General features: G+C 36.5%; 1 protein-coding gene across 12 annotated transcripts in view; it reads left to right on the top strand.

The window, feature by feature from the left end:
- Window positions 1-15,517, top strand: part of neb (nebulin) — a 74,264-nt gene that overhangs the window by 51,788 nt on the left and 6,959 nt on the right. For 2 of the 12 annotated variants that reach the window (XM_063005506.1, XM_063005507.1), the window contains 18 exons: window positions 85-195; window positions 334-435; window positions 1,217-1,321; window positions 3,517-3,630; window positions 4,073-4,177; window positions 5,760-5,864; window positions 6,275-6,379; window positions 6,809-6,919; window positions 8,276-8,386; window positions 9,474-9,587; window positions 9,972-10,076; window positions 10,169-10,273; window positions 10,583-10,687; window positions 11,148-11,240; window positions 11,624-11,716; window positions 12,664-12,756; window positions 14,828-14,920; window positions 15,404-15,496. In XM_063005506.1, coding sequence (XP_062861576.1) covers window positions 85-195; window positions 334-435; window positions 1,217-1,321; window positions 3,517-3,630; window positions 4,073-4,177; window positions 5,760-5,864; window positions 6,275-6,379; window positions 6,809-6,919; window positions 8,276-8,386; window positions 9,474-9,587; window positions 9,972-10,076; window positions 10,169-10,273; window positions 10,583-10,687; window positions 11,148-11,240; window positions 11,624-11,716; window positions 12,664-12,756; window positions 14,828-14,920; window positions 15,404-15,496 — 1,863 coding nt within the window. The remainder of the gene's footprint in view (window positions 1-84; window positions 196-333; window positions 436-1,216; window positions 1,322-3,516; window positions 3,631-4,072; window positions 4,178-5,759; window positions 5,865-6,274; window positions 6,380-6,808; window positions 6,920-8,275; window positions 8,387-9,473; window positions 9,588-9,971; window positions 10,077-10,168; window positions 10,274-10,582; window positions 10,688-11,147; window positions 11,241-11,623; window positions 11,717-12,663; window positions 12,757-14,827; window positions 14,921-15,403; window positions 15,497-15,517) is intronic. The other 10 variants (XM_063005508.1, XM_063005511.1, XM_063005510.1 and 7 more) reach the window with 10 other exon arrangements.

The raw sequence follows: 15,517 nt of genomic DNA on the forward strand, positions 1-15,517 counted from the left end.
TACTGTCAACCAGTTAGCTTCTAATCCAAATAGCTAAATAGGATTAAATAAGTCAGCTTCATCCTGCTTGTCTATCTTTTCCAGAAATTGTACAAGGAGAAGTTTGAGAAGGCTAGAGGAAAGTCTGAGTACAACAATATGACTGTACCACCAGATGTCCAGCATGCCATGGAAGTGGCCAAGAGCCAGAGCAATGTAAGTATAAAAAAGTTAACACTTTAAACTTTTTGCTACAGCTTAGTGAGCTGAGAAGTTAAATGATAATATAAGGTCTGGTTGCCATTAGACTATTAGTTTACAGCTGATTAAACACTGTACTCTCACATTTTGCAGATCCACTATAAACAGGAGGCTAAGGCCAAGCTGCACTACACCCCTGTTGCTGACCGTCCAGACATCATGAAGGCTACCCAGGCAGCCAAGCTCATCAGTGAGGTATGTGCCACTTAGTTTCAGAGCATCTGTGGGCATCTAATGGGCCTTTTAATAACAGTGGATAAAAACTAAAATTACAAACCAAAACTGAAATTGTAAATAATATTTTATATTGTGTAATTATAAAATAAACATATACAATTCAAGTGTACATTTAAAAAATATACAATTACATTAAAACAATTAGGGTTACTGTGATAGAGTAGAGGCACCACAGTGGCGCAGTGGGTAGCATTGTCGCCCCACAGCAAGAAGGGCCAGGGTTTAATTTCCTGACTGGGCGGCCGGGGTCCTTATTGTTTGGAGTTTGCATGTTCTCTGTGTGTCTACATGGGTTTCCTTCAGAAACTCCAGTGTCCTCCCTCAAGTTCAAAGACATGCAGTCAAGCCAAGTGGGGCTACTGAAAATTTCCCATGAATGAATGATGTGCATGATGCGCTTCTCTGTTATAACTTAAACATGGATGACAAAAACTGTAGTAAAACTACAGGGGTCCCTGACAGTGATTGGTTTGGATGAATGTCAAATGAGGATCAGGATAAACATAAAAAATGCAGAACTAAATATTAAAAAGAAACAAAACAATTGTACTTTATCACTTTTTTTCTTTCAAAATCATACCAAAAAGTGCCATATATGTGTTTTGATATTTTACCACTATCAGGTGACCAGTGAAATCTTAAAATAATATAAACCAGTCATCTCAACAAAGAATTCTTGCTGTTATTGTAATTGTGCCAGTTATTCTTAATTAAAGCGAGACCTCTATTTTAATTATAGATTGGTTACCGTGACAAGGCTCGTCAAGAAGCCAGTCGTGGAGGAACTCTGGTCAACCGTCCTGATATTGCCTTGGCCACTGAAGTGTCCAAACTTACCAGTCAGGTAATACTTCTATGCTTTTATGCTTTCTTTTTTTGCTATTTAATAATTGCCATTTAATAACAAATGTCATAATATAGAGTTAGTTTTATTGTCTTTGCCTAATAGCTTTAATAGTTGTTTTAAATGCTTTGTCAGCGCTTTCTTTACCATGCTAATACTGACTCTATTTTTATGCCTGGTTTAAGCTTAAACTTTGGGAAGTCCAACAGAACAGTAATTGTTTTTTACTGACTGTCAAACAAAAAAGGTCGGTAAAAAAAATAGGACATTTGTTCTGTTGTTGTCTGTTCAAACAAAATGCAAGTAAGCTTTGACAATGATGTTAGCAGCTGACAAAAGTTACAGTACAAAAAAAATCGAAACACTGACTCTATAGGAAACTGTTTCATTGGGTTGGTTTCAAATTGAAAAAAGCCTCCAACCAACAAGCAAACTGCTAAATTGTAATAACTTGTGTTTGTGTACTAATTTGGTTAACTGTTCAGTCCAGTAGTATTACTGCTTTTTGTCTCCATTTTCATCTAATTGTCTTATATTCATGTATCCATTCTCACATTCATCTGTCCTGTCATTTGTCCTGTTCCATTCTCATTGCTTCTACCCTGCCATCTTGCTGCGCTTTGTAGGTGGAGGCCAAGCCTTCCCTCCATGGAACTGCCTCCTATGATACTCCCCAGATGCGGCACATTAAGAAAATGAGTGCCCTGAGTAGTGATGTAAGGAGGCACCCTGTACCCCAGGGCAAATTCGTTTTTTTTTTTTTTTTCTCTGTGTTGTCTCTCTTTGTTGTTTCACTTTGACTGACCGGTTGATCTCTGGTGGCCCCGTGGCACTCATTATATTTTAAAGGAAGTGGACGCTGGTGTCCTTCTGATTACCGATGTGCTTGTTCCGAAATATTTTATTTTTTCCAACTCACTGCTCCACTTACTCATACAGTATTTTACTCTTTATCTCTATTTCTGTCATGCAAGCTTTTGCCTTGTTGCCCGCATATTTAAGCAGCTTGTTGCTTGATTTAGCTTCATTAACCATAGCAATGAATGAATAATATACACATTATGAATCACAGTGTCAGTCTATGAATTTCTGAATTTTCACGTTATTGCATCCTTTTTAGATGTGTAAAAAAAAAACAAGGCCGTAGCCATAATTTGAACATTTGGGGGGACCAAATTTACCTGGGTGGGGAGGGGTTTCTGCCATTCTAAAACATTTCTGCCATATTAACAATTGTGATGGGAACACTGATGGATTCTAACATTACACAAGCTAAGTGTCCCCCAATGTATATTGTGATTACGGCCTTGTGTAAAAATGAGGACTGTGCAGATCCAGTTGACCTTATTGGAAGTAGTTACACAGTTACTGTGCCCTGGTCACTAGGTGGCATTGTTAATCCACTGCTATAGCTAGCAAAAACATCTCCCAAACATGAAGGTTTCCAGTAGGGTTCTACACATTCCTCATACCATTATGTTTTAGTCTCACCATGTGACTCCAGAACCAACGTTGGATAAATTATTTGCCCCTTTTTATTTTCCCTATTTCAGTTAAAATCATATTAACACACACTATATGGACAAATGTATTTGGACACCCCTTTAAATTTTCAGCCACAACAATTGCTAACAGGTATAATAAATCAATTATAGTAAAAAAAAATATGCGCTTCCAATTTTGCAGCAGTTTAAGGTTGAGCCTTGACCTCAGCCTCACTGAACAACTCTGGAATAAACTGGAATGTCAATTAGGCTTTCCTGACCAACATCAGTGCCCAGCCATACTGCTGTTTTGACTACATGGGCATACCTACACAGAGATGTACTTCAAAGTCTTGTTAGAAGCCTTGTCAAAAAATGGGCTGTTATTCTAACTGAAAAGATTACATATACTTCATAGGCCACTATACTTTAATACCATTTGTTTTTGAAGTGGGATGTCCAACAAGCTCATGGTTGGGTGTCAAAATACTTTTGGCCAAGTAGTGTACACAGTATATTATTTGTGTGCTGTGCCTTATTCATGGAGATTATATAATGTTACTATTTAAAAGCATAACGTTTTAGACTACTCCACCAGTACAAATCTTTTTTTTCTTAAGCCATCAAAAGCATGCATCTCCCTATTTTTATTGGAATTTTGCTTCACACATTATCAATCATAATATAACAATGTGCTGACTTTTACAAAAGGTGAAATACAAGGAGAAGTTTGACAAGGAAATGAAAGGAAAGAGACCCCAGTATGACCTGAAGAACAGTAAGATTTATCAGACTCTGAAGGATGCCAATGTACTTGCAAGCGAGGTGTGTACCTTGGATTATATTTTATATACGAGGGATCTTTAAAAATTTTCTGCACTTATATTTTGGTTGGAAACGGTGAGGGTGGGAGGAGGAGTAATTGGTCGTGTCTGAGAGACTGAGAGAGAGCTTATAGACCAGATTTAGCGCCATCTGATTTCCACCTTTTTGGATGCTCAAAGAAGCTTTAAGGGGAGGAAGATTTTCATGTGATGATGATTTGAAACACGCTAGACCAAAAACATTTTATGCTGATGGCATTAAAAAGTTGGTACGATGCTGGAAAAATGCATTGGAAGGTGATTATGTGGAAAAAGTTATGTCATTTGTTTTTGAAATTTTTCAAAACTTTTTGAAGAACCCTCGTACATATAGTTTTGATCAATTGTGCAATTGCTGAAGAGCAGCTCCTACTATGCTTCTGTTGCTGTATTTTCTGTTGCAGGTAAAGTATAAGGGTGACCTGAAGAAGATCCATAAGCCTGTGACAGATATGGCAGAGTCTCTGTCCATGCAGCACAACCTAAGCACCAGCAAGCTCTCTAGTGATGTAAGATCTCTATCTCTTTATGCTTATTCGTCTCTCTTTCTTCCACATTCCCTTTCATCTTCTCTCTAAATATATTCATTTAACTGCACTGTTACAACCATCCATTATCCTTAAAAATGCACCTCACCTAAAACTCTTACCCTTTCATTAAGGACATCATCTGGTAGTGACCCTCACTTGACTCATCTCTAACCCCAAAGCTCTTTCCTACTAGCATTAACATGTTTACTACATACACAAATTTAAAACCATGCTAAATTCACCCTAAACCTTTTGAAATGTAGTTCGGGGTAACAAACAAAACCACACCTGATAACCCTCCCTCACACTTATTTCCTTTTTTTCCACTGTTTCTAACATATTTTCACTATATCATTCCTTCATACTTTCAAAAGTCTGCATTACTGCAAACTGCATTTTTTTCTTCTTTTTGATAGCTCGTTTTTTCATTTTTTACATTATTAACTGATGTAACAGACAGACTTTTGCTTGGAAGTCTGTAAAATCATTCCCCGCACTTTTTCTTAATCCCTGCATCATGTACAACTGAATTCCAAAAAGCTGGGACAGTAGGAAAAATGTTAATAAAAACAGACAAGTATTTACAAATCCTTAAGAAAATTTAATTAAAACGAAATAATAGTGTCAACTATTTTTGGTAAATTTCCTGAATTCCCTCCTGACCCTTTTGTTATTGTTTCTGTTATACCAAACATGATAACATCGTCCTGGTCATTTTTTCAGTGTTCGTGGGCTTAACTTGCACCTGTCTAAACCTTTTTTTGAAATGTGTTACAGGCATCAAATAAGAAATTAGAATAGAATAGAATTAGTGTAGATTTACAAAAATTAAAAAATAAGGCGCCCAGGGATATTCCGCTGAACTCCTCGGTTTGAAACTCAGTGTTGCCACTGGTCGGCTGGGCACCATTTAACAGGCATAATTGTCAGTGCCTGCAGCAGATACTAATTGGCCACCGTATCTGCAGGGTGGGGGCCGGACTATGTGTGGGTGGGTGGGTCTTCATACGCTGTGTAAGGACCCTGATTGGCGGAAAAGACGCCTGTGCAGAATGCAGGGGCGAGAAGAGGAGGGCTGTACACGTGTCAGAAGAGGCGTGTACAGCGACATGCTCTCCTCGGATGCAATCTGGTATCTCTCAGCAGCAGAAGACAAAATTGAGTGCACTAAATCGGGAGGAAAATGGGGAGAAAATGCATAAATAAATAAAATAAATAAATAAAAAATAAGAATGTAAAACATAGTGTTGTTTACAAATCACTGCTGTCTGTTTTTCTTAGCATCTGTATTTTCTTTTAACTATCATATTTTACACCATACCTTTTTGTATTGTTTCTTCTTTCCCTCATTTACCCAATCTGCATTTTATTTATTTTTTTGTACATTTTTTCAGTTTAAATAACAGTAGCATATCTTTTTTTTTTTTTTAATTTTTACATTATTGTTTTTTTTTTACCTGGAATTCACAATTTTGCTTTTCATTAATTGGGAGAGAGCTGGTTCAACCAATATTTAGAAATTTGCTATACTGAGCTGCTTTGCTTGGGGGTTCCCTCTTAGTACCAGTACAAGAAGAAATTTGAGGAGAGTAGAGGTCACTACCATTTGATTCCTGACACACCTGAGCAGCTTCACCTCAAAGAGGCATCAGAGCTGCAGAGTAACGTAAGTCCTGCCCTATCAAAGTGTGTGTGTGTGTGTGTGTGTGTTTCTGGTTTAATTTTACTTTTAAACAGACCAGTCGTTTTGCTGAACCTGCAGTTCTTGCTGCATTGTTCCATTTGATTGTGGTCATTTTCTGCAATAAACCTGTTTTACAGTGACTAATTTGAAATGCTACTTTTTATAGAACTAGTAAAATGTGTACAGACGTCCCATCAATAAAAAGCACTTTCTTCCAGCACTAATGCTCCAGTTCTTTGTCCACTGTTTTATTATTCATGCTGTTTAAAAAGAATGAGAAGCTACATACATTTAAAAATAAATATTTCTGACAACTTAAATTAGCTACTCAGCTTTGCTTCATCACAGTTTATAGCATATAGTCTTACTTTTGGAATTGTGTTCACTTTCAGGTGAAGTACAAAGAGAAATATGAAAGGGAGAGAGGCAAGGCCATGCTGGACTTTGAGACTCCTACTTACATAAGTGCCAAAGAAGCACAGCATATGCAGAGCCAGGTAAGTCTTACTGCCAGGGTTCAGTACCAGTTGAGAAAGTCTAATAATGATGGTTTAACTTTGCAGGCAGACACTGGTTTATTGCCTTACACAAATCTAATAATGAAACAACTTACTGATTTCTAGACATAAAGATCAAGTCAGTAGTCAGTAAGTGACCAAGTCCAACCTGGGACCAGGACACAGTATTGTCTCTGTGTATTTGTGTCTGTGTGTGTCTGTATCTTTTCGAAAATCCATATACATTGTATTAAATTATTATAATGTATATAATATAATTTCAGTGCTGTATACAATTCTGTACTGAAAAACCATGAGTTTACTTTACCAGCGGTGATCTGAGGACAGCTCGGACCATTTGTAGTGACCCTATGCCTATATTTCTGAGGCTTCATGTGTCTTTCACTCTCTTGTGTTTGCGGTGGATAGAAAGACTATAAGAAGGACTTTGAGGAAAGCATGAAAGGCAGGAACCTGGTGGGCTTGGAGGTCACGCCTGCTATGTTACATGTCAGACATGCCACCAAAATTGCTAGTGAGGTAACAACTGGACCAGTTTACATTTTCTTCCTCCCAACCCAGTAATCATACTAAGACCCACCGATCTTAATACAGAGTTTGATGTTCCTGTTCTCATCTGAGTAGCTTCTGGTTAGTGTGCATGGTTTTACCACCAAGTCATAATACTCCCAAGTAATACTCAATTCACACTGTAAGTCTTCTGAATGTTACACGTTTTCTGTCTGTTTGTTTGTTTTTGTTTGTTTGATTGTCAGTCCTTTTGATGCTCACTTTTGTTATCCCACCCTCTAATTTCCCATCCATTAGTTAACCCTGAGTATGTGTTTTAATTAACCTTTTTGTAAAGTCATCAATTGAGTGAATTGATGTACTACCATTATACAAAAATAAGCCATGGGTTAAATGTTTTTATAGTAATTGTTTAAGTAACATCTAATAAAAAGTTTTCTCTTTTTATCAGGTTTACCAATGCCTTTGTTCAGCCTTAAGTATAATGATTCCAGCTCAACTTAAATTGGCTCACAACATGACATTAATCTGTTTAATAAAGCATATTTGTTTTTTTATGATGACAATCAAATTTTAATAGCAAAATAAGACGTCTACCGCTGATCAGTTCATTGGTTGTGAACTGTTCAAACTGAGCATGGAAAAACAACCAAATAAACAGCCCAATGGGAACAAATACTGCAGAATTGTGCAGAACATGCAGTTTCACTGCTTTACCAGGAGATGGCGCCAGACACGCACATGGTACCCTATAGCTCTGCAAGTGATGCCATTTAAGAACATAAAGATTTAAAAACAACAAAAATTAAGAAGTGATTAAAATGCAGCTTGTTTTACAAAAACTGAGTTTAACTAAGACTCAGGGTGACAATTAAAATGTATTTTTGTACTTTTTGCAGCAAAAAAAAATTATAACATAAATATTGAAAATGGAATGAAATGAAATACTTTTTCTGTCAAATTCCATATACACCAGTTTTAAGTCAGTCATGGTCTGCCTTGATGTGGCTTAGTTGACATCTTGTATGTAGCCACAAAACTCTTGCTGAAGTGTACACATTCCATTAACAATAAGCAAAGTCATATTTTCCACATCTTAAATACAAAACAGTGGACTTCGGTTCATACTCAAAAGCAGTAGACATGGGCGCTAAATGGAACAGACTGGATTATTATAATGAACCAGTGAACCACACCTTAACCTATAACAATATAACATAGGAAATAGAGAAGTCAGGAGCGGTGGCTAGGTGAACTGAATGTGTGCCAGTAAGGACATCGTCATAAAAGCTGCGCCAGTACTGCATGTCTTAGCCTTGCTTTGTGTTCTCTGTGATAGTCTCTCTATTCTTTCCCACCCTGTAGAGAGAGTATAGGAAGGATCTAGAGGAAGGGGTGAAGGGTAAAGGGCTTACAGTGCTGGAGGAAACTCCTGAATTACTAAGAGCAAAGAATGCTACTCATATCCTAAATGAGGTAGGATGGCACGAGGAGGACCAGCCCCTTCAACCCCATTCTTAATCCTTTTTTAATATTATAACTCCTCTTTGCCTTTTTACCACACTAATAGGGCTGCACTGAGTCCTGATCCTTGCTAACTATTAAAACTCCTCTAATGGACACCTCTTCCATATCATCTAACCAGGTTTGAATATAAAACTATACTGATGCCACTCAGCTTTCCACTAAATATGAATTTTTCATCAGTCCAGACTGAACTTTTTTCTAATATAACTTTTATTTCCTAACAGGACTTTACCTTTACCCTGATGCTGTAAAATTCTCTTCATGCTTTTCGATTTCTGGAACTTCTAATGAAGCTGTTTAACCACTTATAATAATGCTTAAGTCTTTGATATTAAAATTACTATAATTTTTAACAGCTGCATTTCTTAGCTTTGCATATATACACAATATGCCCAAATGTATGTGGACACCAGTGGCGGCTGCTGGTCTTTCAAAGAGGGGAAGCTCATTGTCGGCTTACATCATAAAATGTGTCAATTTATTTACACATAAATTCTGCCCTCTGTTCCTTTTACAAGAAAATGGCCTGAAATGGGTTGCAGTTTGTCTTTCGACTTCACTCGCAAAATCCGCGATGGGACTGAAGCTCCCAGTGATTAAGTGACTAGTGAAGTGTATTGCTTTGGCAATACGAATGTCCCTATTTGTCATGCCAATAAAGCTTCTTTTGAGTTTGAGTTTGAGAAGTGACGGTGTAGCGCTCAAACTAGCTGTCAATCAAAACGGGATTCAGCCTTTCCACTGATCCTCCAATCATCTTGCAGAAGCTCCGCGTCCAGGGACCCATGGGACCCTCTCATTGACCATTACTGCCTGACCACAGAATTCCACAGAAGTCTTGTAAAAACCCTTCCCAAAAGAGTAAAGGCTATCATAGTCAAAAAACAAGGGGCAAGTTCATAATAAAGCCTATGGTTTCTTAATGGGATGTCCTACAGGCTTATGGGCATGTGTCTACATACATTTGGTCATAAAGTCTACTTGATTTTAAACTTGTATGATCACACCATCCCTACCATTTCTTCACTCCCTACAGAGAGAGTATAAGAAGGCACTGGAGCAAGAGATTAAGGGAAAAGGAATGTTAGCTTTGGCTAGTGATACCCCAGACTTCTTGAGAGCTAAAAATGCTACAGATATTCTCAGCCAGGTTAGTGAATTATTTCTAATCTTGATTGATTTGAAAATGTAATTTTATTAAAGTTTTTTTGTTCTTGTATTGTATACCTACTGTTTGTAGTACATTAAATGGAAATCTGAAATATTAAGTTCCAACTGAATTGCCATTGAATTATTTGATTGATTTTAATTGATATATTTTGGACAACAGAATTGACATGGTCAGTTTTACAAATGTTCTTGCTTTACAGTCGTGCAAATACTAAAGAAATTTATTTGATGTATAGTTTCATTTCAAATTATGATGATTATAAGATCTGTAACAAAAAATATTGTATTAAATTCTGGAAAAAAACACATTACCAAACATGCATTTTATAAAAAAAAAACCCTAACTCTTGTATGTATTTCACAGACTAAGTACAAGCAGAATGCTGAGCTGGACAGGGCCAACTACACCACTGTGATCGACACTCCGGACATCATCCATGCTCAGCAGATCAGGAACATCGTGAGCCAGGTAATCCTCAGTCCTGAACTGTCACATCTATTATTGTGATATATGAGGTCCATTTCTCTCATCATGTCTAAAATCATTAAATCTTAAAACAGAAAAAGTACAAGGAGGAAGCAGTGAAGACCATGTCTCATTACAATGCTGTTCTGGACACTCCTGAGATGCAGAGAGTTCGGGAGAACCAGAGGAACTTTAGCACAGTAAGTTAAAACTAGAGGATTGTGTGTATACGTTGTCTTTATGTCTGTTCCGTTTTGTTTCTTTCTTTCCCCAACGGGATAAACATGTTGTTTTTAATGTTATATGTTCTTTTGTATTTTAGTTTTCACAAACAAGTCTGTAAAACTATTTTATAGTATCAAATTTTTCATCTTATTTTTAACAAGATGATTAAATGCGGTGATTATATTTATCTGAACATTCTGAGCCTATTTTGTTGCACTGCATTTCTCTTGAATATTTTTTCTGAGTGTACTATGTTAACTGCCCTTGTCCTCTTTTCTCTGTAGCTTCAGTACCAGACTGACCTTAAAAACATTAAGGGCAAATTTACAGCAGTAAAGGACACCCCTGAAATGATTCGTGTTAAAGAAAATACAAAGAATTTCAGCTCGGTACCTACTGCTCATTAAGTATATTTATTTGTATTTTTTTGTTCTAACAGCATATTTTCATCCTTTCCATTTTTAATTCTCGCCTTTTTTTTCTTTTTAAACTTTTTTTCTGTTTTTTTCCTTGCTTTAATCATATGTTAACAGACTTGGACATGTAACCCAGTTGCAGTATTATTTAGGCCATTGATTGGTCTAGTTATTAACTATAGACTAGCAAGTTGTGGACTAACTTCATAATGATGGTCAGCTAATATTTTAAAACAAAGGACCTAACTATTTTAAGGAACTAAAACCTTCATGCTTTTCTACGTTTTTGCCAGTTGTTTTAGAGTCTTTACCTGTCTTACTATAAGCTATATAATGTCTGTAAACATTTGTGAGATGTTTGAGTCATCATTTCAAGTGGCCTCTTCAGTAAGAGCACAGTAGCCTAACAAATCAATGCAATGCATTTTTAAAGATTCATTACAAGGAGGATGTGGGAGAAGGGACTGCTATTGCAGAAACACCAGAGATGAAGAGAGTTAAACGCAATCAGACGACTATTAGCACGGTACACTGTGTTGTGACCCAATACCAGCCTTTTACCCTTCACTGTGTCCCCCTACTACTCGTCATTGCCAAGTTATAACCAAAATCTTTCACATCATTTAATTAAGACCTTGTCTTCATTTAATGCCTGACATTTTAAATATGTTTATTTTAATACGCAAAGTATTTAATACCACTTTAAAAATCATCAGAAATATTTATAAACTAAAAGTCTTTGGCTATGTGTAAATATAAATGACCTGCTTTATAACAGAGCACCCAGTCATTTTCATATTTACTAGTGTGTATATGTTTTCTGTATTATGCCACACTTTGCTTTGATGACTGTTGTAATTTATCTTGACATTTTATTTATCCTACAAATTAAACTGAAATGTGGTGTAGATCAAATACAAGGACCCACTAGGCCAAGGCATATCTATACCAGATCTTCCTGAGGTGAAACGTGTGCAAGAGACTCAGAAGAACATAAGCTCGGTAGAGTTTCGTTTGCTGTGTAATGGAGATTCGTTCCTATTAATTTATTTTAACCAGTGTGTTACTTCATTTAGGTATCCTAGTACCTCCACATATGACTTATCTAATTCCTTTCTTTTCCTTATAGTGTGCTACTTATTTTATTCCATGATCATTAGAATTGATTACTATAGTTTTCTAGATAACTACCTCATACATAACTACTGTCAACCTTGTCAGTATTAATATTTCACCTTTGTAGCAACAATGTTAAACATTGTTGAGCATGTGTAAACAAAAAAGTTAAGATATTCTCTATAGCTAAGAGTTTGTGTGGACACCAGACACCCCCATTAACCCATATCCGGTATTTGTGGCTGGAAAGGATTTTGCAACGTGACAATTTCCATCCAGTGAAAAAGTTTATTTGGCTCAGATGTTATTATTCATCATTCCAACCTGACCCAGGATGTTGTGTGTGGTGGGGTCAGGGCTTTGTTTAGGCCAGTCAAGTTCTTTCACACCAAACCACTTCTATCTAAACCTTACTTATATTGTTTATGTAAAGACTGTCTTGCTGAAATAAGTAAAGACTCTTCCCTTTTCTTATGGTGCAAAAACCAACTGTTTACACCAAGTTTGAAGCATATTGATCTATAGTAATATATAAATTTTAGTATTAAGACTTTCCTTTACAGCCCAAAGCATCAAAAACAGACCAATATTCCCCTTCTAATTTAAGTGTTTTGCATGTACCTGTCATGGCCAGATTGGTGATTCATCTGCCTGTCATATTAACTCCTTCTTTGGCCAATGTCTGTATATAGATATACAGACATTATATATATATATATATATATATATTCCAGTTGCTGTATTTGTAATTCATTTGTTAGAAGAGTGGTCTACATATTTTTGGCAAAGATTTTTTTGTATAACCAGTTTTCTTTATTCATATTTATTTAAAGATTCAATACAAGGAAGACTTAGGAAGGGGAACTGCTGTATCAGACACTCCTGAGATGGAGAGAGTTAAACGCAATCAGCAGAATATTAGCACGGTATTCTGTGGTGTAAATCCATCACAGCCATCTATCATATTGCCATCCATTTATTCCTTTAGATAAACCCAATAATCCTCTGCTTAACTGCCCCTAATCAAGAATTAGTACATGAAATCCTTTACAGATTACATTTATGATAACATCCATGTAGTTCATGATAAAACCACCAGGTTTTCTGCTAATTCCCTTTAAATAAATAGTCACAGTTGCATCTGGAAATATTCAACTTCCCTCACTGTAAAACTTATGGTGGTGCACATAGAATTAAATGAAAATATACAATTCTTAGTAAAAAGAGAAATAAGATTTATTTATGCACAACATCTAGTTCTCTTGACAAATGTCCATGTGCACTATTATTCAACCCCCAGCCTCAGTACTCGAATTCCTTTAATGAGCTATTTCAGTAAATAATAAGCTTCTGACACCTCTCTTCTGAAAGCCACTCCAGAATATTCCAGGACTGATTCCTTAACCATGCTTTGGTTGACTTGGAAGTGTGCTTGGAATCATTATCTGGCTGAAAAGTCTAATTATCACCATGGTTCAGTTTTGCCACAGCGGGCATAACATGTCTCAAAATGCCTTGGTTTTTCTGTGAATCCATGATGCCATTCACACAGTCAAGGTTTCCAGTTCCTGCAGCAGAAAAACATCCCCACATAAACGCTGATACATCTACATACTAGACAATCTATCCAGTTCCACACGAATTCCTTATGGTTGTACATTTGTCCCAACCTTCCTTTGGTCATCCTGATACTGCAAAGTCTTTTTTTTTTGGTTAAATATTTCCAATTGCAACTGTACTTTGGTTTGCTTCATTAAAATGACCAGAATAAACAATTATAACAACAGTAAGCCAAGTTGCCATGGAACCTTAGACATTTTTACAATGTATTGTCTTTTTTATAAGTATGTCTTTAACAATGCTCTGTTTTCTCTTTTTATATTTAATAGCTTTATTTTTCTAAACAGGTCATTCTGTTGTTATAGCAGAGGTGTCAAACCCAGTTTGTTCTAAAGGACCATAACCTGTAAAATAATAAACTTTTTTATTGTAAGAGCATTAAAAATATAATTATGGATATTTTCTTGAAAAAAAAAAAAGGAATAACAAATACACAAGCATTAGCCAATGGCTTAAAAGCCACATGTGCGTTTTTGATTTTCAAATGCTGCTTTTTAATGATTCATTTATTTGACTGTTTAGTAACAATTCATTCAGCACCTAACAGAAACTGAAGAAATAAAGAAAACAACTTCAAAACAAAAATTATGTATGTAGTATGTAGTTAAACAGTTCCAAAACCACATTTCCCAGTTACAGTACTGTGACAGTATATTGTCTAAGCAATTGAGGGTTAAGAACCTTGCTCAAGGGCCCAACAGTGGCAGCCTGGCAGGGGTGGGGCTAGAACCAGCGACCCTTCAATTACTAGTCCAGTACCTTAACCGCTAGGCTACAACTGCCCCATATACTGCCCCAACTGCTTTCTATAATGGTGACTTGGAAGATAAATAACACTAAGTGTTAATGCACTTGTTCACATGCAACAGACAACTATATTATGCCAAAACTGCAGGAAAAATCCAGGGTGGTAGTGTACTACAGAGTGATTAAAGATTATAGTCTTGTTTTAAAATTGATCAATCCCTGGTCCATGTTCAATGTTTTTTTTTTTTTTCTAAATGTAACAAGATTTTTTACCATAAAATATTCCATTTCATAAATTTTGCATATTTATGGAATGTTTATGTTAAGTTTTTTTTATATGTACAATTCTTCAAACAGGCAGTAATTGTGTATTAAAATGTGCCCAAGTTTGTTCACTTTAGAGAATGTGCTATTTTTTTATCAACAAAACATTGAATTTGACCAAGGGTATTCATACCTGTGCATATAAATGTGCATATAAATGAAAATATGTACGGACTTTTAGTTTGACACCTTTGTCCTGTTGAAAATGTTTGTTGTCTCTGTAGATTTTAATGTCTTCTGTCTCTGAATGTTCTGATTTTGTTTGATGTATTTTATGCTCTTTCTTGAAACTGAATCCACTGGTAGATAAAGTACAAAGACCTAATGGGGCAAGGGACAGCTATACCGGACCTCCCAGAGGTGAAGCGAGTCCGAGACACTCAGAAGCACATCAGCTCGGTAGTGGAAGCTTCAGAGTTTGGAGTGCCTCCATTCGCATTAACTGACATTTGTCCTCCATTTCTCCCCTTATCTCCTGCCTTCCCCTAAGATGCCCAATGGATTAATGATGCTCATTTCAAACCCTGACTTGGTTTCCCACTAGATCAACCCTTTCTCTACTAGTCCCTCTGTTCCTTAAACTGAAACAACCCTTCCAACATTCATCAGTACATCATTCATTCTTAATTATGATTTCTTGTTCTAAGATCATGTACAGCTTTGCATCTAATCCAACATGAGTAACCTCTTGTAACCTCTTGCTTTTCTTAACCTTTTACTGCAGGATTCCTCACATGTGCCATATAACCTCCTGGTGTTCTGAGTAACATTTGCTCACCGACATCCCCTGCTTCTGATGCAGGAATGTTTGGAGCTTGAATGTGCCATATGTGGTGTCTGTTTCTGATTGGCCTCTCTGGTCGCTGTTCTTCTTTACTCCAGGTTTTGTACAAAGACGCTTCTGGCAAAGGAACTGCTGTGGTATTCACTCCAGAGATGGAGCGTGTCAAACGGAACCAAGAACACATTAGCTCGGTACTTAGCCACAGGACTTGC

Source organism: Trichomycterus rosablanca, chromosome 12 (genome assembly GCF_030014385.1).
Source record: "Trichomycterus rosablanca isolate fTriRos1 chromosome 12, fTriRos1.hap1, whole genome shotgun sequence".
NCBI classification, from domain to species: Eukaryota; Metazoa; Chordata; class Actinopteri; order Siluriformes; family Trichomycteridae; genus Trichomycterus; species Trichomycterus rosablanca.